This window comes from Coccidioides posadasii, chromosome 2 (genome assembly GCF_018416015.2).
Source record: "Coccidioides posadasii str. Silveira chromosome 2, complete sequence".
NCBI classification, from domain to species: Eukaryota; Fungi; Ascomycota; class Eurotiomycetes; order Onygenales; family Onygenaceae; genus Coccidioides; species Coccidioides posadasii.
The window spans coordinates 6656985-6682688 of NC_089408.1; the positions used below are offsets into that span (position 1 = coordinate 6656985).

Sequence of the window (25704 nt, forward strand, 5' to 3'; positions counted from 1 at the left end):
CAAAGCCACTACTTTAGACACACATGGAAGACATCATATACTTAGAAGTGTAGCAACATTCCATATATCCACAGCTGAACCCCACTGCATCTCAAAGGTCACCTCCGATGCCCTATAAATATGTGGTTAAATGAACGGGCCAGTTCGTTGAACATGTCCTATTCTTGCCTCGCCGAGATTGCATAGGACCAGGTCTCCCCACTCGCCATTCTTCGGCTTGCGGAAGCCGCGAGACCTGTAAATTGCACGCTTGTCATCTATGAATTTTCTCGGACTCGGATATTTCTACCTGAACCGCAGGATTTTTCAACACTCTCTTCCAGGTGAGTTGAGCTGTATCCTGGAGTAGTCCGTGGTACCGAGTTCAATGGAACCGGCACGTGACATAGCGTCGGCGGGCGGAGGCTCGATTTTTCCGCTAACAAAACCTTGGATTCCGTCCGTCATTCTCCAGCAATCTTGGGAGAGTGAACGGAGACCTGCAAAGCACGATCGGTGCCCTAAATTAAGCTTTGTACTTCGGAGTAGCCTGTCAGGACTGTCATTGGAGTTTGTGGTAGCCCAGGACGTACTTGGCAACCTGGTTACAAGGAGACGAGCGTGCTAGGAGCTCTCCCGAGCCCTACATATCCCGTTACAAGTTACCAATAGTCTCTCTGGGCGCAGGGAACCGGGCGTTTGCTTATGTGGATGATGTACCCGGCTGCATCTTACGCATGATACTCGCATTCGAGTAAGCACAATTCTGCTTTCACAATGGGCGAGCCAGAAGATTCCTCGCCGTATCTCCACGAGTTAGAGCCGGTCCCCGACGAAGAAGTGTTATCTGCGCTTGAAAACGGACTGTACACTCCGAAACCACCGGAAAACGGCGTCGATGCTTCGCAAAGTGGACAAGTCGCGGGGACGCAGTTGGGTTTAAGCGGCCGTAGTTGGGAATATTGGTGTATGATTCTTCATCCTCCACGAGTTGAAAGGGACCGGGATTTAAAGCTGACGGACTCTCGGGAGAATTTAGTGTCCCAAGTTCAAAGATACTCCACCTACCCTCCGTCGATATTTTTTGGGCTGCACCTTGTCAATACCTCTTTAATACCTCTTGCTACTCAGTCGATCGAAGCCAGCGAAACCTACCTGCTTCTCACCCGCCCAATATATCAAGCTCCTGTCCTTGAACCAGCTTTACTTACAGTGCCAATTCTTGCACACATTGCTTCAGGAATCGCCCTCCGATTCGTCCGTCAATCCCGATGTGCGAGGCTCTATGGCGCGGAGACACGCCAGCAACGCAAAGCACTGAGAAGGTCCAATAGATCAAGCATTCAAGCAAAGCTGGGATATTTTTTCGTGCCGTTTTTAGGACTACATGTCCTTGTAAACCGTATTGGACCGTGGTACGTCGATGGAGGCAGCTCTAGTGTTGGACTGGGTTATGTAGCCCACGGAGTTGCCAGATCCCCCTGGACAGTGGGGGCATGGTACGTTGCATTTGTGGGAATCGGCGTGTGGCACTTTGTCGGTGGTTGGGCTCATTGGATGGGCTGGAGGGAAATGGCTACATTGGACAGGGCAATGGAAAAACGCCGTGGTGCCACCGCGGGCTTTCTTGGAAACCCACAACAGGTTGAAAGGTTGCATAGACAGAAACGGCGAAGATGGATCATCGCGGGAAGTACAGTCGCTGGAACAGCCCTCTGGCTTTCAGGAGGGCTGGGAGTGGTTGGAAGAGGTGGTCTTGGGTCCGGATGGGAAGCTAAAACTTGGGATAACATATATTCCCAGATCCCGCTGCTTGGGCCATATTTGGTCAGCTGAAAGCGAAAGCTAATGTTGCGAAGCTAAACCCGTGTAGCTCATAAACACAGGAAAGTCGATAACAGCATGGAGCATCTTGTGCCTACAGTCATGTTCTCTGAAGGAGAACCGTGTTTCACGCCATGAGTCATCTGTGGATTCAGGAGAGATAATCTCAAGAATACAAGTTCGATCAAGAATTTGACTTGATACTATCCTCCAGAAGCTCTTCTTGTGGGCTGTCCGCTGCTCAAAAACACTCATAGTGAATCAGTTCATTGCATCTCATCCAGAAACACAAGCCAGTGTTGCTACCGCTGAGAATGGAAGTGTTGACAGTTCCTCCACACCCCGTCAGTGTCATGCTTCCTATCTTTTTGTTTCTTCCTCAGATTGGTTGATCCACTGGGGGTGACTGCATCATGACTTCCCTTGACCTATTTTGGAGGGTGACTGGAAGATGAATCCACTCTTTGCTCTCCCAGTACTTCCACCTTCCCTCAAAATGTGGCAGAGACCACTTTTTGTCTTCTCTCCTGGGGGAGAAAAAGGCTGGGCGCCTCTCTTCCTCTTTGTTCCCAACAGTCTCTGAGGCAGGGCTATCTTTCCCGCCCACTATTCATGATATCTACTTGATGAACAGACTGCCTTGATTATCTGAGCGTGTTGGTTCTTTTTATTTCTGGCGTCAATCATGGCTACCGATGGCCCGGCGCGTCACTGCTTCCCATTGGTGGTGAGTCACGTGCTGAGTGCCTGCTGCTGCTCTTCACGCCTTCACCAACACATCAAAAGACAACAATTATCCATCAGAGTAAAAAGCAGCAGATATTTTCCATTGGCATCCTGTCATGCAGTCAGAAAGGTATCCACTGGATCACCCGGAGAAGGTTGGCTGGCTCATGATGGAACTTTTTACTCTGTACCTCTCCTACTCGTCAGACTCATTCCCCTTTGAGTGGCTGCAAAAGATAGAGGACCTCAAGATGCATTGGAGGGACACCACCAGAGAGAAGGTGGCTTTTCAAACATCTCCATAGCTCCTAAAGGCCATCCGCCAATGCAAAAGAGTTACTGCCTCAGAGAAAGCTCAAGGCATCCCAGCAACTGGGGATTTTCTGGCTTCATGAAGACAGCTGCCCACCAGGTTCTAGACAAAGTTCCCGTTACTAAGGCTCAAGAGTAAGAAGATATATCTTTGATGCTGCTTTGTTAATTTTGCTCATCTCCTCTGATGTTTTATCAGATTCCATAGTCCAGTCTTCTGTAGACTGGGCGTTGGTATCATAATTGACTCCTACACCCGCATTCAGGGGGTCCAGATTTTCCGTCTTCGACATATCAACCCGCAACCCTTCTGACTTGCCCGCTTCCTTTACCGCTGTTGTTCCACAGACCTATGAGATAGAAGATCGTTTCGCCCTTTCCATCTCGTCGTAGGGGAAACTGCTCTGCGGGGGTCCAAAGTGGGGGCCCATCCGACGTGGACATGGATTCTGCCGTTTATCATTTCAAAGCCATTGAGGCCCTTATATCGCCCGACCGGATCAATCTGCTTCTGTAGAGTGATGTTCTGCGACAGAAAATTTTCGCTCAGCTCTTCCTGGTCGATTCTGCCCGTCTCGGTCGAAGATAGGATACACTACACCGTACACTAGTTACTTTTTGGAATACTTCCATTATGCGCTAACCCTAGTGAGGTAACCTAATGCGAAAGTGGAGATTTACGGAGTATTGGACGCTGAGTTCAAGCATAAGATCCTTTAAATCATTGCGGCCACCGCTTGTTCAAAGTAAAGGGTAAGGCCTGTCTTGCTGCAGCTAACTTCTCTCGAGGTTGCTGATCAATGAATTGTCAATCAACTTCCTCCCCAAACTAGCGGGTTTGTGAAATTTCGATTCGTGTGCGCTGGGGCATTGGTCCTTGCCGTCACACTCACAGGGATACTAGATGGACTTTTGGAGGGCATTCATTTCCAAATGGTTGATCAATTTTTGGCACTTTGGCTTCAAGCATGTCAGCTGTGGACTGACTGACAAATACCTCGTTCCCGAGGCGGATGTAGTGAGATTTATATTCTTTTACCCACCAATGAAGTGGTAGACGATCTTGATTCTTGTCACCAGCGAGCTGAGATCCTGGACCACGAGGAAATGCTAAAGTGTGAGAGGGAGGAGGCCGAGGCTCTGACAAAGAGCATCAGGTGGAGCTCTCAGAGTCGCAGAGCCGCAGAGCAGAATGGCGGGCAAACAACAAAGATATATAAAGCGGGTGCTGTACCGCTCCGATGGCAAGTCAGACTGAGAGAATTTTCAAGCTTCAAGCTCGCTGCCTCTCCTTGACCTTCCCGGCTCCAGAGCAGTAAGTCAACTCCCGCAAAATATCCAGAAGCAGGCGCTAACTCGGCGTTTGAAGCGCCCTCAAGCATACCGTTTTCCTACAACCACCTTTACAAGATTTGAAATCCCCGAATACCTCGAACCGAAAAGCTCTTCCTACGGCTTCACCATGCGCCTCACCGTCATCGCGGTCATTGCCAGCGCGCTTACTCTCGTCACTGCATCCGTCAACCCCGATCGACTGGACGCTAGATCCTGCAAAACGGGTTGTAGATGTGCACCCGGTACAAAACCGGGACAATACTGCGGCTGTGAGACTCAGGTTGTGAAATATGGCCCCGGTGGAGACGGACGAGATTTCTATGAATGTAACGGAACTAAGTGCTGCCGATATGGCCCGCGGGATATATGCATGACCTGTCATCGTTGATTGATACGAAATACTTTTGGCACTCTTTACCAGGATTCTACCTGTATCTTCCTTGAGGACTATCATTTAAGTGATTTTAAATAATATAAGAGGCGAGACCTCCAGTGATCGGGACACAGCTCGATATGATGGACCTATCCGTTAGGCCACAAATGGTAGTGCGTCTGGAAGTCATTGAAAGAATCAAGGGGAAGCAATGGCAAATATTTTCATCAAACTAAATTGATTTGATACTATAAGACCGGTGCAAGGCATGAATACCGTCCTGTAATACATGAAGCCTCATGCTGCACGCAACTTTTGAGAAGCGATCCTGCTTATGAATCAAATACACTCATCTGGAAACTATCTACTGAAATTTTGCCAAGTTTGCTACTAATTCACCATTCAGAAGAGCCTCGCATGGGATGATTACCCTGTACTCTGTAGTGTGACTAAGGATGGCAACCAAATACCCTTTTCTTGATTATCAAGTTAAACATCTGAAAATAGCCTCTCGGCAGGTTTGTGTTGATAGTAGCCTTAATAGAGCGGTGACCTCAGAAAGTTACTTATTTTTTGAGGTACTGTACTCCGTACTCCGTAGTTTAACTACTCCGAACTATGTGTGGAAACTTAGAAACTTAAATCTATTTCTGGTGTTGTCGGCACTCGATTAACTCTTGCGTGGCGTCAACCATGATGGTTGAGAGCAAATCTTACACGGAAACTCCCGCAGATAGATCCATAGGGTAAATTGTAGGAAAGGTACCTAGAGCTAACATTCCTGAGAGATATGCGGTTGAAGTTGCAGTCAAAATAGCACCAACTGGCGTTTCAACTATGAAGATAGTGGATTTCGCCTTTTCTTTTTTTTTTTTTTTTTTTGAGAAGCGATCCAAAGAGGATATGATTCCTTGCGGAGTCGGGCATTGATGGATTCGGTTTTCCTAAGCTTTCACGCCAAACTCAAGTGATATCGCCTCAAGGGAATCGCGTCCCCTGCCGGAGAATGACCGCTGGGAAATCGTGGAAGACTATTAGTGCGTGACCAGCTCTACTCCTCTACTCCTCTAGGAGGAACGGCGAAAGAGGACCTCGAGCGCCATGAGCCGACATGACTTACCACCTTGGACGAGTTCTTAAAGATTCAGCTTGGCTGCAAAAAGACTCACTCGTCATCCATGGGACAAGATAATCAACACAGAAAGTTGTTGGCAAAGTTTAACTTCTTGGGACGCGAAAAGGCTTGGCGAAGCTTGGCACCAGGGGCAGCTTCACTCTGACTTCCTGGGGTTTCTTCCGCAAGCAAATCTCCCATTGACTAGCTGGTGAAGAGGTGTTGTATAGGGCATTTATTTGGAATATTGTGTTGTTCTATTGATTTATGTCTCGTACCCGTCGTCTTCTCCAGGGAGAGATCACCTATTCCGAAGCTGAAAAGAAAGAAATCAATGTCCTCCACAAGCTGACATATTTCTACAGCTAACCAACCGACCGCTTACCATGGAGCTACAAGACCTAGAGAATGAGAATATACCCATTGACATAAATCGAATTCAGACATTCCCTACTGGTGACTCTTACGTCAATGCCTTATTATCGTGCCATGACAGCCGGCTACGCCACGAACAAAATGCCGCCAACGACTTCATTGACTGCGTAATGCAGATGTCCGCACTTACAACACTGCGCGCTGTGTACCAGGAGCTTTTTGAGCAAGGACTCAACAGCGGGCCATTCATTTTGCAATTAATGATATGCATGCGAGTAACATCCTCGTTGATAGGGATTGGAATATTAAATACATCATAGATCTGGAATGGGCTGCTTCACAGCCTCTTGAGTTTATGCAGCATCCATATTGGCTCACCAGCCAAGCCGTGGACGTGATTGACCCCGAGGCTTACAATGCGCTTCGGCAGGAGTTCATACAAATTTTTACAGAAGAGGAAAGGGAGACATGCGCGGATACTTGAACATCACTCGGAGAAGGATTTCAACTGGTCATCGATAATCAATAAATGCTGGGAATCCGGCACTTTCTGGTATATCCTCGCCCTCCGAAACCCAACAGGGCTGCATTCCATATTTTACAAGCATATCCAACCGATCTTCGAGAAAGGCCATTTCCAGGACAGCAACTTCTTCCTCATGATGCATAAGTATTGGTCACGAGATGCATCTGACTTCCCAGTCCAAAAGATTACCGACAGAGAGGCATATCTAGACAAGCTTCAAGAGGCATTCGATCCCTCCTAATAGTTCATGAGATTCGACGCTTCATATAGACACAAACATGCTCCTTACCTGGAAACCCCAAACCTATTCCTTTCTTTCTTCTTTACTACCTCCTTGCGGTTTTTGATTATTTGCCTCACGCATGGAAGCATCATTTTTCCCTTTGCGCTCCTCTGCCTCCTGTTTCGCAACTTTTGCCGCGGCAGGTCCTTGTTTTGTCAATGTTCTTTCAACCATCTTTTCCACTAGCTGACTGAGAAAATAGTCAATCTTTCTTCAATAAATTATCGAGGAGTTTAACGATGACTGGGTCCCTACTTTCTGCGAGCTCCTTGTAACTACATTGACCGCTTTTCTCCGGCCGTGTCACTGACCTGAACATTGCGTCGAAACGCTGGATATACCAAGAGATATTTACATTGTTGCTCTCTCGCTGAAAGGTGACCCGTGTTGGAGAAGGGAGACGTGGGAGATTTAGAAATATGGCTCGTCTCGTGTGGATGTTCTAGTCCACAACCTCAATCCGCCGTGCAAATAGCTCGCTGCATTTCTCTATTTCTCAAGTACAAAGGAATGAGTAACAACAAGATCACATACGCTGGGATAAAACACGAGTAGAAATACCTCGTGTCTAAGAAGCGATATCCCATTTACCATGGAGACGTGGCGGTGTCTAATTTTGGGCAAAATGTTTAGAAGCCTCTCATATCTTGCTCTTCCAACACTTTATGGACTACTTTTGCAATCAGGCTATACTCCTGGACGTTCGCTCGCGCAAAATGTATTTCCTATAGTGGGATGGCTTCAAGTGGCCTATGGTGGTATCATATCATCGGGTGGTTAATCTATTGCCTTGATTCTAACAGAATATAGAATCTCCAAATGCGATAACCAGGTGGATACGATGTGATTCGCAAAGTTGTCAATGTTCTTCGACATGTTTCAAGCGTTCTTTATTGGAGAGGTAGGTGGGCTTTGATAGCACCAAAAAGAATCACAAAAGCTCCTCTCTCCTGTATTTATTATTTGTTGGCCCCTCTAGCACCGTGGCCTTCCCTCCTCTAATTACCCTGACATGTCACTGTGCTGCGTATCAAAATCGGCTCGCGATTCAACTCTTGTGGATTCCCTGTCCACTTCCTACTCACCGGTTACTCGAGGCTTTAAAGCCAGCATTAATATTGGCCGCGCTGACAAAGTGACTCAAGTATAGCCAATTCCTCAGTGATGGCGACTTAGAGGGGTGAGGCTGCTTTAACAATCGCCCTACCTCAGTGGCTTTGGGTGGGCCGGAGGGATCAGAGACGAGCAGTCAATGAAAGCATCCCGCTTGTAACACCATCTCAAACATGAAGAAATTCATTTATGCATCTGAGACATGCATATATATCTTCATTCTGATATCAGATAACATTAAGTGCACAGCTAGCAATAAAGAGCGTAGACATGAAATAAGAACCCCGTCCTTTCAACATCACCCCATTCCCACATCCATTGCCGTATTCCAATCTCAGAGAGACCATTATCGTAACTTATTATGGGTCCTTCGAAATCAAAGTAATAGTAAAATCGTCATTGCCATCTTCTTCATGCTTCAGCTGCTTCGGCCAATTCAGTTCGTCTGCAATCACAACTTTTTGGCGGTCACTATCCCATTTGAAATAGATAGATCCCTGGACAATGTAAATTCCTGTCCTCATATCTCGGACATACACGGCAGTCGTCACGGGCGGACCATCTTGCGGCATGGTACCAGCGATCGCGAATTGGTCGGACTCGTTGGAATATAAGGTAACTTGACCAATGTCGTGGATATTCAAGGTAAGAGAGTAGGCTTTCTGGGCCCCCCCGGTGGCATCCTTGAATCTAAAGCCAATAACCCTCGTGGCGCCCGCGAGGACTTTATAGCACTGCTTGCCTGCTGGGAGGCTAGACTTGTCGCTAACCCATTGCTCCTGGTCGTAGTAGTTACTGTGATTCCACACAAGTAACTTAGTCCCGCTTCCGAGATGGTAGGACAAATATTTAGTCCCTAAGGCGAGGTGCTCGACTTTGTTGAGTTCGGAGGTTACAGCTGCACCTCCATAATCTTTTTCGGGGTAGAATTCGACCGTGTGAACAGCAACCATATTGTTGGATAGCAACTTTGAAGCTGATGTTGGCAAAACTGAACTGGATTTAGAAGAGAACCTTCTTGGCTTCAAATGGAGAAATGTAAAGAGATATGGTGTTGTTAAAGGAAATGGATAGCCTTGGGAAATGGGCACTATTTATATTCTTCTCTTTTAGCTAACTTTGCCACAGATTTCTCCGACGATTGATGGTGGGGGGCATGGAAGAGCGCCGAGAAGTGCGTAAAAGCGCGGAAAAAGCATGCCAATGTCGATTCTCAAGTGATATTGCTCAAGACACCTCCAATAGGGGTTAACAACTGAAAGGAAAAGGAAGGATGTTGAGCAAGGTTGACGTTTGACAACAAAGTGGCAGTGGCTGTTCAGCATCGCGAACCCCTGTTTGTCATGGGTGAATCACCTCTCGAGTGGCCTTGACAGCTAGCCACTTTCAAAACACCTGCAGTTGTATGTATATACATCGACAGCGTCTTGATCAGCCAGCCTCAAGAACCCCGCTGTTGTACGTACATACATTGACAGCGTTTTGGTCAGCCAGCCTCAAGATACCGTCGTTGTACATCCCGGAGCTTGGCCGAGCCAAACGAGCAGAACAAAAGCAAAATGGCCACCAAAAACAGATACAAGATCACACAAGTATCAAACCACTTCGAGAAAAGAGCAATGGCCACAACAAGATTAATTACTGTGGTAAACAGCAGGAAAAAATTTGGTCAATGGCTGAGGAACTCCAGCCAGGTCATTGAATCATCTAAGATAACTTTGTAGGGCATTTGAAGGCTTCCAGAGCTGCTAGCAGGCTCGGTGTGACCGCTCCCGACACCACTATCGATCGTGGTGCTCTTCATGTGGAACGTAGCAAGTTCCAATGGTGTTGCCCCTCTTGGCCGATTCTCTGAGACGCCGACGTCAGACTCCATTGATGAACAGTGGCAAAGCCTCGGTCCCATACAAGGATTCCGTAACCGGGATTCAAGCCAGAATGAAACCAAGCAGCTCTTGGCCAGCACCTACCAAACGTGAAGTCTGTGCGTTTGGGTCAAGGATTTCGGACTGAGCGGGAGTCTCATGAAATGTACCCCTCAATGGAGTCCGAGTTGGTTGGAAAGAAAATCAGCAGCGATAGTTGAGCACTTCCAATTGATAATTCATTGGTGATAACGTGGGTCTGGAAGCAGTTGGTTTTCGAATGTGATGGTAGAACCCACAGTACACGAAGTGCAGCAGCATCACGAGCACATCGGTTGTCCACGGAGGCTCCCATTTCACCAATCTCCGACACCACAGCGGAAGGTATGAGAGAGGCATGCGTAAACCTGTCCAGAGCACTTGTTCAGCCGAACGCTAGGATGGAGTTGAGGTAGAGTTCGTTCTTTGGGTCCCTCCCGGGAGTGACAGTGATCTCTGGCCTACCCAGGAATATCATCAGTCCTCAATGTCAGGACACAACACAATGCCACTGCCAAAGAGTTCTGTGTCAGACCAGTGTAGGCCTTAGCTACCGTCTAGTGGCTAGGGCCACTAGAGAATGTTCTCTTTTGGCCTAGTGGCATAGTGGTTAGCTTTTTTCTCGCCCTGAAATCTCATGGCACCTCAATATCCCCTGAAAAGCTATGTTAGCTAGACATCAACATTGGTGGAGCCAGACATCACAAACAGAATAATATTATGAGAACAATATTATATCTGGGCCTTAGCACTGCTTGGCTAGTGATATCAACTGGGTATCAACATCAAAAGAAATCTGTGGAGCCGCTGAACGAGTCAGTATATCAAAAAACTCCTCTTTGAAGCAGCACCCAAAATTGGCAGATTGTTTTCTTAAGTGGATGATGGCCCCTTTTAGGCAATATCAGCTTGCCATAAGCCTCACGACATCCTCAAAGAACACGGCATAACATATGTCAATGTCAATAATGGACTCTATACTGGTATGAAATAATTCACAATTCCTCTCGCCAGTGAGATAGGTAGACTGTAGTTGCAGTGATGAGATCTGAAGTTGCAGGGCTTGACTGTTTTGTGGTGCTAACAAGGTCCTCAGGACAGAACATCTCTCGGGGTCTTCTGCGGGTTTCTCGGAGCTTTAACTGTCGGAATCCACATTGATCCAAGCTCTGAGGACATTCAAAGGCTTCACTGGACAGCCTTATGGAGCTGTTTGACTTTTCCCAGTTACCAACGCTCAAGACCTCACAGCAGGTCCTGACGGCTTGGCACCGACGGCAGAACAGGCGAATCCGCCTTCCTATTTTGGCAGGCCTTCCTGGAAGCTTTCTCTTCTTGAAGATTCTCACACCTACAGGCCTGTCCTTCCTTATCTAGTTGTTCTTTAAGCTTCTGAGCTTTTTCTTGGCTTCCTTCTTAGCTTGCTGCTTTTTGTCTCTACTTGGTTCCATGCTTGATATCTCTTTGCAGCATACGCTTTTATTCACCTTTAATATGGTCTTGTGCTACAGGTACCCTTTGACAATAACTTACCTATCAGACGCAAGCTGTTAAGCAACTAGGTAAGCCACTCACTTAATCTGATTAGGTGGTAGACCAGTGCGCTGTTCCCTCACGTACAACAACACTGTCATGTGGGAGCTTTGTGTTTAGCAAGACATCAGGAACTTAAATTCTTCTCAGACACGGAAAAAAGTGCATAACCCCATGATGCCATGACACAGTATCAAATGTGTTCCTAGCCATGACTTTACCGTACTGATATTTTGCTGCCAACTCTATAGAAGACTGGGTCAATGAAGCTGGAGAGGGCTTGCTCTATGAAACCAGTCCAGATAGTCGTCCGGTTCACAAGACTTCTTTACTATGAGAATAACATTGTGGCTAGTGGGCACTTTCACCTGACACCCTATCAAAATTCTGATACTTTGATTGGCTCTTTTGATGTTTGCTATATTTGCAACTTATATTGGCTGCGCTCTCATTTAAATGCCTCCTCTTTTTTTTTTCTGCTTTTTTGATAGCTGTAGCCTCAAAACCACTAACTAGCTGTGCCAAGCCCTACCCAATCTCACAGCTGTCCTCTGTAGAACGTAGATTTCTACACTTTATCCCTTGCTAGTGTATTGACTGTTTGGGACTTGAAAGCTCGATTATCAGATAATTAGAAGGAGGCTGAAGGAGGTTGTGTTGACCTTAAGCTCTCAAGCAGACCACACGTCAGGCTATTCCCAACAATGACAGGCTGCTTCTAAGGTCTTCAGGAAGTATAGGCCCATTCCCAAGTTGTTTGCTATGCCAGCTACCTGTTGCTCCAAATAGGAATAGCATCTGCAATATATTGAATGTTTTTTTCCTAGAATGCCATGTGATTTTTCCGTCAACTGAGTGCTCTGCGGCAAGCCTGATATAAGGAACTTCCCATGGAAAGCTAAGCCACTTGCTGAAGGCTCTCAGAATTTCCTGATGATATTGTCGTGACAATTTCTTTTTTCACGCCCAGCAAGACACAATACTGGTTTCCACATTCTCCTCATATAAGAGAACAAGATGTATAATCCCTCCGGCTTCAAACAGCTTCGACTCTGCGCTGGAAGCCATCTCTGGCTCTCCTTACTATGTTCTCAATAGATCCTTTGTCACGTCCATCGTCAACAAACAGCCAGTATGATGCATGGAGCCGGTTCTTCATGCAGTATTGGAACAACCTCATCTCGTCGATCACGGGAATCATGCGGTATGATAATTGGACCCAGATGTTTGTCGGCATGTGGAAGAACTTCATCCAGTGGCTCTCGCAACCGCATAAGTTTTGCTTGTTAGCAATTCATTTGAAGATCTGCAATTGAGGCTAACAATTTAATCATGCTGTTTAGGCTGTGATCATGGCCTTTTCGATTACGTTCACTCTTGTTTTCACTCTCTGCATTTGCTTTGGTTTTGGCCATGTTGGTATCGTCAATGGTACGTTTATTGCTCCAATTTACTTCAACTTGTAGACCACATGGTAGTACTAGCTTTGATTCTGACATTTGCATGTTATATGGTCCAGGCTTGTTCGCTGCCGCCTTCCAATCTTTTATGTATGGTGCTTTCACGCCCGTAGGGAGTATCTTCGCAAATCTGACGTGTATGGCGATGACCAGGGTCCTGATATTCCCAGTATTCATCATAGCTCTCATAATTGCAACCCGTGGTAGCGGTGGCAGTAGGGGCTTGCGGGGTGGGAAGGTGACTTGCGCTGAAAAAATGGTTGGCTGTTGAAGCCAGAGCTTCAATTCTTGGGCTGTCCAAACGCGCTACTACCTAACAGTGCTCTCATGTCAGCCGAAGGTTGCTCCTATTCTGGGTCGAGAGGAGGCTTTTAGGCCCCGAACTATCAATAGTTTGACGCAGTACGGAGTACTCGCAAGCCAATTCCAGGATCCTAAGCTTGGATCGGTAGTTAAAATCACTAAAACTCTAGGTCAATTCAAAGCTAAATCTCAATCTCCAAACGGGTATCATGACAATGAAACTGCTCTAACCAAAGGAGGAAAACTAGAGAATCAGCATGCGGCCAATTTTTGTCCATGAAAAGAGAATTGCTAATGAGCTCGCGCTGTCCACTCCCCTCCCACAAACAATATCAACAACCTGACATTTCATAATCCGAGCAAGAGCATAGGGAAAGGTAAGAGGTTCGAATGGTTCATATTTTCGTATCATTGACGTTCCCGTAGTGCCAGCTATCAACTTGTACATATTACATGTCAAGAGCCGAGTGGTCAAAGGTTCGCCGACATGCGGTCAAGGCGTATTGGTATGCGAGGTGGTCTGTGCGCCGTTAAGAGTTTGAGCTGGAACTCTAAAAAGCGATCAAGAATTAAACCAAATTTTGCATTGAGATCAGCTCTAGGATGTTGAGGGCAGGCAGCCAATGATTCGACTCAATTCGATCCCACAGCCGTTACTTCATATAATATGGTCGCCTAGGACACTGATCTTGCCAAATATTCCTACCCCAATCTACCGTGAAAGCATCGTGCCTCTTCAACGTTTCGTCAGCGGACAGTCCACACGCAGAATGGCTTCGCAGGGCCCCTCAATCGGCACATTGTCATCCATCCCTGAGGTAGGGCAGATCGTACGGCATGGCGACAAAGAATATGAAACCGTGAAAGAGGGTCTTGCGTATATCCTTGTTCCTCGACAGTCCACGTCTTCGTCCGAAAAAGAGCGGAAAAACAGGCCTACTGAAGATAAAGATAGGCCGGCTGTTTTCTACAATCCCATTCAACAGTTTAACCGGGACCTAAGCGTGTTAGCGATTCGTGCGTATGGAGAGCATGCTATTGCCATGAAGACCGAGAAACACGAAAAGAAGCTGAAGCGGCGGGACAGTCACTGCAAGGGGAAAAAAAGAAAACGGGAAGCGCTTGACGGGGATACTGGAACGGGAAGCAAGAAATCGTGCGTCGATGAGAGATCGGATATACCTGCACCAGCGGTCTCGGAGGTTGCTCCCTCCGTCGCTGAGCAAGAGCAGCCCAATGCTGCAGAGAATAACGAGACACCATGGACACCATCCTTCACCATTCTCGACGCATTATCCGCAACGGGCTTACGAGCACTTCGTTATGCTAAAGAAATTCCATTTGCGACCCAAGTGGTGGCAAACGATCTCTCTGCGCTCGCAATTGCGTCGATGAAGAACAACATCAAACATAACAGAGTAGATGATATCGTTCGGCCAAACAACGGAGACGCATGCTCATATATGTATAGCATCCTCGGCCCTCAGAAGCCGCATAAAGATGGTTCGTATTTCGGTAAGTTCGACGTGGTTGATCTCGATCCTTATGGGACAGCAGCGCCATTCATGGACGCGGCTGTGCAAGCTGTCACCGATGGAGGAATGTTGTGCGTTACTTGTACAGACGCTGGGGTTTTTGCGGCTACTGGATATCCGGAGAAGGCATATGCCCTTTACGGTGGCATCCCGATTAAGGGAGTCCACTCGCACGAAGGTGGCTTACGTCTGATCTTACATGCTCTAGCGACTAGCGCTGCGAAGTACGGTATTGCAATCGAGCCGTTGCTTTCTCTTTCTATCGATTTCTACGCGAGATTGTTTGTTCGTGTCCACAGATCTCCTTCTGAGGTGAAGTTCACTGCTGGAAAGTCGATGGTTGTGTATAATTGCGATAGCGGTTGCGGAGCCTGGTCAACGCAGCGCCTTTCATATACCCGGCAAAAGGAGGGGAAAAACGGTAATCCGTTTTACGTTTATCGCCTGAGCCAAGCTCCGATTGCGTCCCCTAATTGTGAACATTGCGGATTCAGGACTCATCTTGCTGGCCCAATGTGGGCGGGACCGCTACATAACCCTCATTTCGTCCAACGGATTCTTGATTTACTTGGAGGAGCCGATCGAGAGACATATCCAACGTTTGGTCGCATAGAAGGGATGTTGACCACTGCTCTTGAAGAAGATTTGAATCTTGGAGGGTCATCGAGAGAACCTACCCCTGAGCCAGAATCGTCCACCAATGACCTTGACAGCAATACAGCTCCTTCTTTACTCATTCCACGAGTTGACCCGGCTCAAATTGAGCCGTACCCGTTCTTTTTTATAACTAGCGCCATTTCCAAAGTTCTACACACCCAGACTATGCCCGAGAACTCGCTTCGTGGTGCTCTTCGCCACCTCGGCTACAAATCAACCCGCAGCCACGCCAAGCCTGGCTCAATACGTACCGATGCGCCATGGAGTGTGATCTGGGAGATAATGCGTGAATGGGTACGCCAAAAATCTCCTGTCAAAGAAGGGGCCATTAACGGAGGAAGCCCCGGTGAGGGGATTATGAGGAGAGGTAGAGAAAAGCTTGGCATCGACGGCGAAGGTGCCGGGTTAAGATCACTTAAACGTGATATACTGAGTGCTGTTGAAGCTGGAAAGGACCTCTCGGACTTAACCACGAAGATTGAGGCTGCTCTTTATCGATCCGGTGTGTGTCGACTGCGGACAGAAAAGACTGGACCGGAGAATGGCGAACAGGGATCAATAACTAACAAAACCGGTGAATCTTCGCTGGAACGGCCTGATCCGAGTACGTTGGATATAGTATTTGACGAAAGTCTCGGTAGAAAGGCCATGGATGCGCATCACAAGAAGCGTCTCATCCGTTATCAAACCAACCCGCGACCGAACTGGGGTCCTTTGGCTCGTGCACCAGTCACCAGTGCGAAGAAAGATTAATTGTGTTGTTATTGACGGCAGGGGATTATACCCCGATACCTGTCCTGGGCACTTAATTGTCCGATATGCAAAAAGCTTCTTGAACAGAAGAATCCGAACTGAATATACTCGGTGTCACCACGAAAGGTATGATCTTTCTCGAGGACAAATTTCATTATCCATAAGGTATATGTAGTATACATCTCATTAAAAAAAATATTTTGAAGCTTTATCTTTTTAATTTTTCTTTCCTCCCTTTTGGCCATTCGAGCATCTTTATATACTCAAAGATTTTTTGATGTGGGCCACAATAGCATTACCGACGTCGGTGGTTCCCGCCTTTCCTCCAAGGTCAGGTGTGCGAACGCCAGCCTCCAATGTGGCCGTGACAGCATTCTCGATGGCCTTTGCCTCAGGTTCCATGTTGAATGAGTACCGGAACATCATTGCAACGCAGAGAATCATGGCGAGTGGGTTCGCCACGTTTTTGCCGGCGATCCTACATTAATCGAGCCTGTTAGCTTTCCTAGCGGTGTTGATCATCCAAAGGTCGCAATTCACTCACGTTGGCGCAGAGCCATGCGTTGGCTCGTATAATGCGTATGACTTCTTGCCGTCTTTTCTCTTCTCGCCGGGAATACCGCTCAAACTAGCACTTGGTAGGACCCCCAAACTGCCAACGATCGATCCAGCCTGATCGGAGAGCATGTCACCGAAAGTGTTATCGGCTAGGAGTACACCATTCAACGACCGTGGATTCGTAGCCATGATGAGTGAAGCAGAGTCAGCGAGCTGATGGGAGAATTTGACTTGTGGAAATTCGGTGGTGAGTGTCTTTTCCACGACGCGGCGCCAAAGACGGGAAGATGCGAGGACGTTGGCCTTATCCATGGAGATAACGGGCCAAGGAGGGTCGTGTCTGAGGGCAACGTGGGCTGCGAGACGGGCAATCCTCTGGACTTCTTGAGTTGAGTAGCCCCATTCATCCATCGCTGCCGGACACAAAATCAGTATTGGCTCTCTAAACCGCCCCAAAAAAAAAAAATAAAAATAAAAATGAATAAAATAAAAATAAAAAAAAATTATGGAAAACTTGTAGAACCCACCATAGTCCTCATCTTCAACTTTCTTCCCGAAATACGCCCCGCCGCAGTTTTCTCTTAAAACTACGAAGTCCACACCCTCAACGACTTCTGTCCGATACGGGCTGAATTCCCGACTCACACTCGCGCATACGTCCGTGCTGCACGGTCTCAGGTTGCCATAGACATCCAGCACCTTTCTGAGCTGCAACAAGCCACCCTCTGGACCCTCCAAACCTCTTCGGGAAGAGTCCCACTTTGGTCCACCGACGGAAGCAAATAGAACGGCATCAGATTCGAGAGCGGCCTGTTTGACTGCGTCCGTAATGGGTGTGCCATGCGCATCGATGCTGCAGCCGCCGATGAGTTCGTTACGCAGGTTGAAGTTGAGATTAGGCGAGGAGAAAGCCTGGAGAACCTTGATCGCTTCGGCCATGATTTCGGGACCGATGCCGTCTCCGGGGAGGGTAAGAATGTTGTATGTTTTGGAAGACATCCTTGTCCACTAATCCGACCTCTCTTATCTGGATCACCTCTTTGTTTATCTATCTGTCTGCCTTTCAAGAATAAAAATGAAAAGTAAAAAAAGGGACAGATAGTTCACGTATCCTCCGTAGGTATGTATGTCCAGATGGCTGCTACTCAGCAAATTTTACAAAAATCAACACAAACAAAACTCTAACCAAATTGACGTCTTCTTTTTGCTCCAAAAGGCTCCTTATGTATTCCCCAACTGTCTCCAAGCATCTCTCCGTCTTCGGCGGCGTTCCCCAGCTTCAGATATCAGTCATTTCTCCAAATCACAACTTCACCCCGCGCGCATAGCTTCGGCATCGATTATCCCACCTTCGGCGATTTAAGCTGGCGCCGGGAAAACAGCAAGCGACATGCCGAGCGGCTCAGAGCCGCACCCTATTGGTGGTTAATTTCCGATATCGCAAGGGAGCGGCTTATGTAAGGTTTGAGGGGTATCGGGCTATACCTAATTGGGACTAAACGGTTCCTGACGTCATTCATGTCATTTACGGCGAGCGAGGCAGCCCGAAGCGCTGTCCGACTAAGAAATCGCCAGAGAAGAGAGTGACTGCTCCCTACTCCGGCCTTGATGTTTGGAAATATCTCAGAAGTGACTTCTGACGAAGGCGGACTTGGTGTCTTGCATCTATCTACTCACATAACCGGGAAGTCTAGAAGATGTTTCGGCATGGAATTGAATCATCACACATATTAATGCATTGGGAATCTCAGGGACATCTCTTAACGTAACAGGGCAACTTTTTCAGCATCAACATACAGGGGATAAACAAACGCGGAAGAATTAGGAACAATCATGCAAGAGTAAACATGGGAAGAAAAGGAAATTATTATCATTGAAATTAATAGGGCTGTAAAAAGAAAACACACAAGACCACAGAAAAAAAAAAAAAAAAAAGGGAAAGAAGCAACAAGTATTCTGCGATCTTGATCGTTGTAAAGCAAATTGCGGGTTGGGAGGGAATCAAGAGCTATGTGGTGGAAAAGCAATTCACATCTAACGACTACCACAAAAATAAGGCTCTGAGTCCCAAATTTAATTGACAGTAGCCTGTGCGACAGCTACAGCCTGAGAGTCACTGTGGCTAATGCTGACAGTAACGCCTACCACTCCAGCCTGCTTAGCGGCCGCCGCGGCATCACCGTGGAGCTAGGGAGACAAGTTAGTACACATAACAGGACGCGACAAGGTGAGAGACCTTGCTCTGGGATTAACTCACCGTGACAACAGGAGTTCCGTTGGCATCGTTGATGATTTCAATATCCTTCAATGCTGCTCCAGCACCCTTTCCACATACGCCGAGGGACTTGAACACCGCCTCCTTGGCACTCCACCGCCCCGCGAAGGACGCTTGGGGTGAAGCGGCTTGACGGCAGTACTTTTGCTCGGCTTCAGTGAAGTTGCGCTGAATGAACGTGTCGTTCTCGAGGTTAATCGCTTCGATGCTTTCGACATCAACGCCAACGCGTGTGTTGGCTGTCACTGTAGCCTTGGCCAAATACTCGACCATGTCCTTGGTGTTCTGATCTGGCTTGTGTACAGGAGCCTTGGTTGGGTAAGTCAACTGCGACGTTTTCTCGTTCAAAGCCACACGAGCATCCGGATTCAGAAGAACCTTCGACTCGAGAGTATCATCGTATGGCGATTTGTCCTTGGCAACAAACAGGCTGTTGTTGATCAAGCCGTTGTGGAAGTATCTATACGCCTTCTTCTGTCGGGCCTCAACCTTCACTTTGTACGCAGCGTATTGAGCCTGGTCTAGGGCGGCGAAAAGGTACTTGGGGTGGATACCAATGGCCTGAGCACCCTTTTGGCCGAAGCCAAACGACGTTACGGAGAATGCCTTGATGCCATCTGTTTGAATGCTTCGACTGGGGTACACGACGTAGTCGAACTTCTCCATAATCTTGTCGATATTGTCCGCGTTTCGGTTACCGGGAACAAGACCGGTATTCAAAACCTGTAAGCAGCCGTTGAACATAAAGCCACCAGCAGCACCCTTTGGATGACCAGTCAGGTACTTCTGGAAGATACCAAGAAGAGCGTTGCCCTTCTTTCTACCGAGGTGCTGCATCTGCTTGCACAAGACGTCGCACTCATTCTTATCGTTGGCGACGGTAGATGTTCCATGGAACGAAGCGACATCCAAATCGTCAATCGTAAGGCCCCAAGTTGCAAGAGCACCACGAAGTGGAGCGATCCGAGAATCTTGCTTCCAGAAATTGTTGCCAAGCGCAAACTGAGCATCCTTCTCTTGTCGAATCGCCTCGCGCTGGATATGCTCCACACGCTCTTGCAGATACTCCTTCTCGTTGAACGGCTCAGTAGCCTGTGCCTTCATCGCGTCGACTTCCTCCTGGAGATAGAGGAGTTCCGACTCTTGCCACTGCTTGATTTGCGTACGTCGAAGTTCGAGTTGTCGTCGACGGTACTTGATATCCAGAAGTGGTGACGGGAACTTGCCGGGGTTCTCTCGAGCGGTGGTCAAAACACCCTGGCCCGGAGCAGGCACAGATCGACCAATCTTGTCAGTAGCCGTGGTGGTCAGGGCAAGGATGCCGTAGATAGGGACACCCATATCCAGAGCAAGCTGTGCACTCATGATTAGCTGCATGCCACATCCCTGGGATTCCATGAAACCGGCACGAGTTGTGGTGGTGGGGCGAGACATCTCTTGGGGAGTTCTTCCAAGAGCAAATTCAGATTCAGCGTTGCTTGTGGCTTTCATGTTGGCGAATTCGTACGACCCTTCTTCCTGGAAGTCGTCGAACCCACCGACGAAGCAGACTCGAGCCTTGCCTTCAACAATGGTCTCGTAACCAATGTCAATGGACTCGACAGCAGTTGCACAAGCACCGACTGGAGTCTTGATTGGACCACTGGAGGAGAGAAGCAACATGTTTACCCATGCGCTCATAGTATTGATGAAAGACTCTTGGAGAATGTCCTTCTGAAGAGCTTTATCCAGGTAGCGATCCTTGTACATGCCCCTGAGAGCCCGGGAACCACCAATGCCGGAGCCAATGCAGTTCCCAAGTTCAGAAACATGGACGTATTTGTAGAATTCATAGGGATCCGTAATTCCGGAGGCGAGGAGGGTCTCGACTGTGCACACCAGAACGTACAGGGTAACGGGGTCGACCTGGCTGATAATATCATCGGGAATGCCGTAATTCTTGGGATTCCATCCAGTTGGGATCTGACCTGCAACAAGACGGTCGAATTTCAAGGCCTTGGGGATGAGGAGGGTCGCGCCCTTGAGCAAGCGGACCGTATATTCGCCGGACTCCTGGATCTCAAAAATTTCGACCTTGTCGCCGTGCTCACGCTTGAATTCTTCAGCGGTCTCCTTGGAAGCCTCAAACGTTTCCAGATCCTCCTGGAGAACGACTTCCTCAAGAAGTTGCTTCTTATTCGGATCATAGCCTTCGAAAAGTTCAGGTTCGATGAGGCGGATACCGGAGTGTTCAAGGATGTATTTTTCATACTTAGCCTTGACGTCCTTGTCACTCACCGGTTCACCGGTCTTCGCGTCAACCCATCCGGAGTATGGCTGTCCCTTGATAGGTCCGTTATGATTCTTGATAAGGCCCATAATCCAAGCCATTTCGACACATCCTTCCAAAGAGAACCTGCCATAGGCCTCCATCTCCCAACGCGTTCTGGAGTTACCCCATGGACCGATTTCAGCGAAACCGGTCACGACGACAACTTTGTCCAAGTTGACCATGCCCTTGAGGTCCTGGTTGATTGTCTCCAAATCCTTCCATTCTGGCAGAGCTGGGAATTCAAACTTGATATTAGCTCTGGGTTCGGTCACAACCTTCTTGTAAAGAGCTTCGCTGTCCTCGCCGTTGACGACCTTGTTCTCCAAGGCGGTCTCTTTGATAACTGCCTGCCGGACGGCGCTTGTCTCAACCATCTCGCTTCGGAGTTTGCCCATGAGGGCGTTCAGGTCGGGAATGCATTGGAAACCACCGTTCAAATCTGCAAACACGGGGTTGCTCTGGCAGAGATCGACGATAGCAGGTGCCATCAATCCCAATAAATTGAAGGCCATTTCTTGCTGCGAGAATGTTCGAACACCAAGCTTCTCAACGCCTTCAGCGATCGTGTCGTTCGCGTTCATGATACCGGTGGAACGGGTCCATCCGATCACAGCACCACAAATAGTGAGATAATCAGCCCAGTTCTCAGAGTACCAGCGATTGAACAGGGTTTCCAAGCCCAATTTGGACTCAGAGTAGAGACCGTCGTTTCCAAAAATTCCATGGTTAGGCGAAAGGGGTAAAATAACTTGTGCGGGACGTGTGGAGAATCCTCGCTCTTGTTTCTGCGTCTTGACGGAACCGATCAAGCGGTAAATATTCGTCAACATGAGACGGTGCGCCAATTCTGACTTGGAATCGATGCTATCGATTTCGCGTCCATTCTCCGAAATGGCGGCAAACGGCACGATGATATCAAGGTCCCAGCCCAAACCGTTCTTTGTGTCGTAGACATAGTCCACTAAAGCCTCGACGTCTTGCTTACTGCCCTGGTTGAAAGGAACGACCACCAATTGAGAACCTCGAGCGCCGTAGCGGGTGTACATTGCCTGGTAATATTCTGTGACCTCACGGCTGAAGCGACTGGTTGTGACGACAACCTTAGCTCCGCCACTGATTAAACCTTGAAGCAGTGCTGCACCGATGGAACCAGCACCAGCACCGGTAATCAATGCATTTTTCCCACTAAAAGTAAGGCCAGAACGAGCAGCAGACTCCAATCCGTCAAGGTAAACGCCGGTTAGCTTCTTACTATATTCCCAACCGTGAGCCTTCTTCCTCCTCAAATGCAGGAAAGGAATTGTCTCAATCTTGCCCGGTTTCGTGGGCCCTCCATTAACTGGGGAGCGCGAGCCACTGCGGTTGCCTTTCTTTGAGTGCCCATTCTCCGGAGGGATGATCTGATTTTCATTCATGGCCAAGGCACGAAGAACCTCCCGGTATAAAGCATTGAATTGAAGCTGAGATGACTTGGATAATTTGTGCTGCTTGCGGATGAGTTTGTATACATTCCGCAGGTCATTCTGGACCTTTGTGCGGTTGCTATATTCGGTGATCGGACCACCTTCAGCCATCTGCGCTACATAATGTTCAAGTTTCCGGACGCTTGGACGAGGGACTTCTTCATAATTGATGTTACCGCGGGAGTCAATAATAGTCTGTGGGCCGGTTGGGATCGCAACATCCTTGTAAACCGGGTCCGCATTCAGGACTTCTTTGCAGTTCTCAATGAGCTGCTGCCCGAGTTCTTTTGCCAATTTGTACGTCTCGCCGCGTTCCGTCGGGCAGTGATCAATGTGATACTGCATGAAATCGAGAAGGAGGGGGTTGGAACGATTCATGATGCGGATACATTGGCTGACGATTTCTCGATCCACAACCTTCAGGCGGCCGAAGATGATGTCAAAATACATGTTAAGAGCGTCTTGCCGTGCCCAGTTCCAGGACGAATCATAAACACGCGCCTTCAAGGGGTCGAAAGATGGTTGGATGCCGGAGGCATAAATATCGCCATGCTCAGCTTGCCACAGATCCAACTGGGCGTGAAGGGTAGATTGATACTGTTGTGAAGCAAGATGCGCCTTGTCACCCGCCCGTAGATCCATCTTCAAATAGCGCGCTATAATTTCGAGTTGCTGCTTGAAGAGCGCTCTCTGATCTTTGGTCAACGCATCGATAGCGGCGGGATCCATCATCATTCCACCGGCTCCAGCGGCGGAATCATTACCGGCGCTGGCAGTGGAAAGGCTGATGCCCTGGATCGAGGCGTATTTGTTGGCGACGTCATCGAGATATGCTTTCGCGTCTTTTTCTGAGCCGAGACGCGAAGCAGGCTCCATGGTTAGTGCAAGCAGCAAGACGCCATCCTGGCGGCCTTGTCCCAGTCCCCATCTGGTCTCGAGATATTTCCGGACGGCAGTGATATTGAATCCACCAGGCATCTTTGAAGACACCAATCTGGCCACGAGTGAGGTGGATTGCTTGCCAAGCTGACCATTGAATGTGGCCTGGAGTGCAGAAGAGAGCTCATCTATTGGGGTATCTTCTGGTCTCTCTGGCGTCGAGCCAAATTCTTTGCCTAGGTCACCAAGGATCTCGTTCTGAAGAGTAGATTTACCTGCCGAGTCTCGGCGTCAGCCACGGAAACAGGGAGTGCATTGAGAGTGATATGGAGCTTACCTCCAACCAAATCCTTGATGGCCTTGTTGGGTGGAATGTCGAGGAGAGCTTTCTTCAACTTTTGTGCCACCAAAGCTCTCACTATGTCAAGGGCCGAGACTGGAGCATCAGCGACTGCCGCGGCGGGCCCGGCACTTGGTGGTGGGGGTGATGGTGCAGAGGCAGCAGCCTGTGCAGGAACGGCGGCAACAGCTGCCGGAGCCGGCGTGGAGTCAGCGACGGGGGCCTCCGGTTCTTCCTCCACAGGGTCAACATCGTAATAGATCTCCTTCGCGTCCTTGTTGTAGCAGAGAATCTGTCGCTGGACGGATGTTGCAGCGTCATAGGCTTCGTATTTCGAGGCGATTGTGCGCCTTGCCATTCCCCCGAGAGTATCGGCCGGGCCAATCTCGACAATACGCTCTGTTCTCTTCTCGGCGAGGATAACATCCTGGGTCTCGATCCATCTCACAGGGGAAGCAAACTGATATGCAAGAAGCTCAACGAGGAGCGTGTGGGCGAGCTCCTGCTCAACTTCGGGCCTCATGATGAAGATGTGGTGTAGAAGTCGCTCGTGGGGGTTCTCGTGATTATGTGTAAGGATTAGACGGATAGAGGAGGGCGGAGATTCGAGCGCAACGGAGAGAGGTAGAGGAGTAAATAAGGTTTGTATGATTTTAATGCTGTGAGGCGTAAAACAGCTTTGAGGGCGAGGATGAGAGGATGCACGATTCACCAGTTGGACACCACCGTGCAAGACGAGAGGTGTCCTTTTCTTAGGGAAGGTGAGAGAGACGGAATTGGGACGGCAGAAAACGACCGATGATGACAGGAAAGGGATCACTAATCCGAATTGAAGCCTGTCAAACTGACAAGGAGCAAAAAAAAACAGAAGAAAAAAAAAAGAGGAGCCCTGGTGATGTCGTCTGATGTTAGTGTCCGACCGCTTGAGAGAGCTGGTGGTGAGCAGGATATGTTGGGGAGTTTGATGAGGCCTTCGCCCATGGAAATTTCAAGGTAAAGAAAAAAAAATGCCCGTCGAGGAGCTGATACGCAGATCCGGGGGGCCAGGCTGGTAACTTTCCGTACGGTCAGGACGTCGTAATCTATCCGGCGAGCAGAAACTCTTTTTTTTATCTTATCTCTGCTGGGTCCGTGTGCCTGCGCCGGCGTAACTTTTGGTATTCGGATCGTAAGGGGCGAGTTGGTGGGCCTTGGTTGGGAGCTTCCGGCGACGCCAGTGCGGCATCAGGGCGGTGACCCCCGTCCCTCACTGGCTGCGGCTGCAGGAATGTTTCCGTTGCTGGGACACCAATCATGGGAGCCAGATCGCGGACACGAGGGAGTCAGTCCCGTCTGTGAGTTACACTGCGACCGCGACCGCAGACACTCACCCAGCACTGCCCGTGCGAACAATTCTCCGTTTCCGGCTAAATGTGCGATCCAGCCCCAATCCTTCAGCCCGAGTTCAGGTCGACCCCTGAGATCCTTTCTCTCGTGTTGAATTCCTTTTTCGACTATTTTTATTCCTCGTCGACGGAGTACTCCGTGCCCTGCTTAAAGTTACGTCATACTCCTGAGGTACAGTACGTGAAGCCGCAGCAAGGGACGGTATCGGTACGGTAATGTAAGCGCGCGTCCGTCGCTCCCGCCCAACCGTTTTGAATTCTTTGGGGTCAACGGTACGGCGCTAGGCCGTATCAGAGCTGCCTTGAACTCAACCAACCTTGCGGGCGCTCGGCACCGCCAGGGACCCAGACCACTGCCCCCAGTCCGCCCGACCAAGCTCCAATTTGC

The 25704-nt window shown here is 48.7% G+C and overlaps 8 protein-coding genes across 8 annotated transcripts; 5 read left to right on the plus strand and 3 right to left on the minus strand.

Moving 5' to 3' along the window:
* The first annotated feature begins 461 nt into the window (after positions 1-461).
* D8B26_004586 (uncharacterized protein) lies at positions 462-1937 on the plus strand. The gene is made up of 2 exons (XM_003070366.2): positions 462-946; positions 1019-1937. The coding sequence occupies exons 1-2, from the start codon at positions 757-759 to the stop codon at positions 1813-1815; spliced, it is 987 nt and encodes a 328-aa protein (XP_003070412.1). The 5' UTR covers positions 462-756; the 3' UTR covers positions 1816-1937.
* A 917-nt stretch (positions 1938-2854) lies between these two features.
* On the plus strand, positions 2855-3155 carry D8B26_004587 (uncharacterized protein; the record flags this gene model as incomplete). The annotated part of the gene is made up of 2 exons (XM_066124528.1): positions 2855-2976; positions 3041-3155. 2 exons carry the CDS (start codon positions 2855-2857, stop codon positions 3153-3155), a joined length of 237 nt encoding a protein of 78 aa, XP_065980609.1.
* Positions 3156-4082: 927 nt separating this feature from the next.
* D8B26_004588 (uncharacterized protein) lies at positions 4083-4630 on the plus strand (the record flags this gene model as incomplete). The annotated part of the gene is made up of 2 exons (XM_066124529.1): positions 4083-4156; positions 4211-4630. The coding sequence occupies 2 exons, from the start codon at positions 4083-4085 to the stop codon at positions 4461-4463; spliced, it is 327 nt and encodes a 108-aa protein (XP_065980610.1). The 3' UTR covers positions 4464-4630.
* Positions 4631-6454: 1824 nt separating this feature from the next.
* Positions 6455-6805, plus strand: D8B26_004589 (uncharacterized protein; the record flags this gene model as incomplete). The annotated part of the gene is made up of 1 exon (XM_066124530.1): positions 6455-6805. The coding sequence occupies one exon, from the start codon at positions 6455-6457 to the stop codon at positions 6803-6805; it is 351 nt and encodes a 116-aa protein (XP_065980611.1).
* A 1393-nt stretch (positions 6806-8198) lies between these two features.
* On the minus strand, positions 8199-8913 carry D8B26_004590 (uncharacterized protein; the record flags this gene model as incomplete). The annotated part of the gene is made up of 1 exon (XM_003070368.2): positions 8199-8913. One exon carries the CDS (start codon positions 8911-8913, stop codon positions 8320-8322), a length of 594 nt encoding a protein of 197 aa, XP_003070414.1. The 3' UTR covers positions 8199-8319.
* Positions 8914-13930: 5017 nt separating this feature from the next.
* TRM1 (RNA methyltransferase tRNA(m5U54)methyltransferase) lies at positions 13931-16105 on the plus strand (the record flags this gene model as incomplete). The annotated part of the gene is made up of 1 exon (XM_003070369.2): positions 13931-16105. One exon carries the CDS (start codon positions 13931-13933, stop codon positions 16103-16105), a length of 2175 nt encoding a protein of 724 aa, XP_003070415.2.
* Positions 16106-16329: 224 nt separating this feature from the next.
* On the minus strand, positions 16330-17724 carry LEU2B (3-isopropylmalate dehydrogenase B). The gene is made up of 3 exons (XM_003070370.2): positions 17191-17724; positions 16650-17076; positions 16330-16583 (listed from the first exon to the last, which is right to left on the minus strand). The coding sequence occupies exons 1-3, from the start codon at positions 17660-17662 to the stop codon at positions 16361-16363; spliced, it is 1122 nt and encodes a 373-aa protein (XP_003070416.2). The 5' UTR covers positions 17663-17724; the 3' UTR covers positions 16330-16360.
* A 573-nt stretch (positions 17725-18297) lies between these two features.
* FAS2 (3-oxoacyl-[acyl-carrier-protein] synthase) lies at positions 18298-24864 on the minus strand. Its single transcript, XM_003070371.2, has 3 exons — positions 23929-24864; positions 18921-23866; positions 18298-18850 (listed from the first exon to the last, which is right to left on the minus strand). Exons 1-3 carry the CDS (start codon positions 24452-24454, stop codon positions 18737-18739), a joined length of 5586 nt encoding a protein of 1861 aa, XP_003070417.2. The 5' UTR covers positions 24455-24864; the 3' UTR covers positions 18298-18736.
* Between the last annotated feature and the right edge of the window lie 840 nt (positions 24865-25704).

Excerpts from the sequence above, each read along its gene's own strand:
- D8B26_004586 (XM_003070366.2), top strand. The coding sequence starts at position 757 with ATGGGCGAGCCAGAAGATTCCTCGCCGTATCTCCACGAGTTAGAGCCG. Across the intron at positions 947-1,018 it reads CCGTAGTTGGGAATATTGGT|TGTCCCAAGTTCAAAGATAC; the intron begins GTATGATTCTTC and ends GGGAGAATTTAG.
- FAS2 (XM_003070371.2), bottom strand. The coding sequence starts at position 24,454 with ATGAGGCCCGAAGTTGAGCAGGAGCTCGCCCACACGCTCCTCGTTGAG. Across the intron at positions 23,867-23,928 it reads CATCAAGGATTTGGTTGGAG|GTAAATCTACTCTTCAGAAC; the intron begins GTAAGCTCCATA and ends GAGACTCGGCAG. Across the intron at positions 18,851-18,920 it reads ACGGAACTCCTGTTGTCACG|CTCCACGGTGATGCCGCGGC; the intron begins GTGAGTTAATCC and ends TTGTCTCCCTAG.
- LEU2B (XM_003070370.2), bottom strand. The coding sequence starts at position 17,662 with ATGTCTTCCAAAACATACAACATTCTTACCCTCCCCGGAGACGGCATC. Across the intron at positions 17,077-17,190 it reads AGTTGAAGATGAGGACTATG|CGATGGATGAATGGGGCTAC; the intron begins GTGGGTTCTACA and ends TGTGTCCGGCAG. Across the intron at positions 16,584-16,649 it reads ACGCATGGCTCTGCGCCAAC|GATCGCCGGCAAAAACGTGG; the intron begins GTGAGTGAATTG and ends CGATTAATGTAG.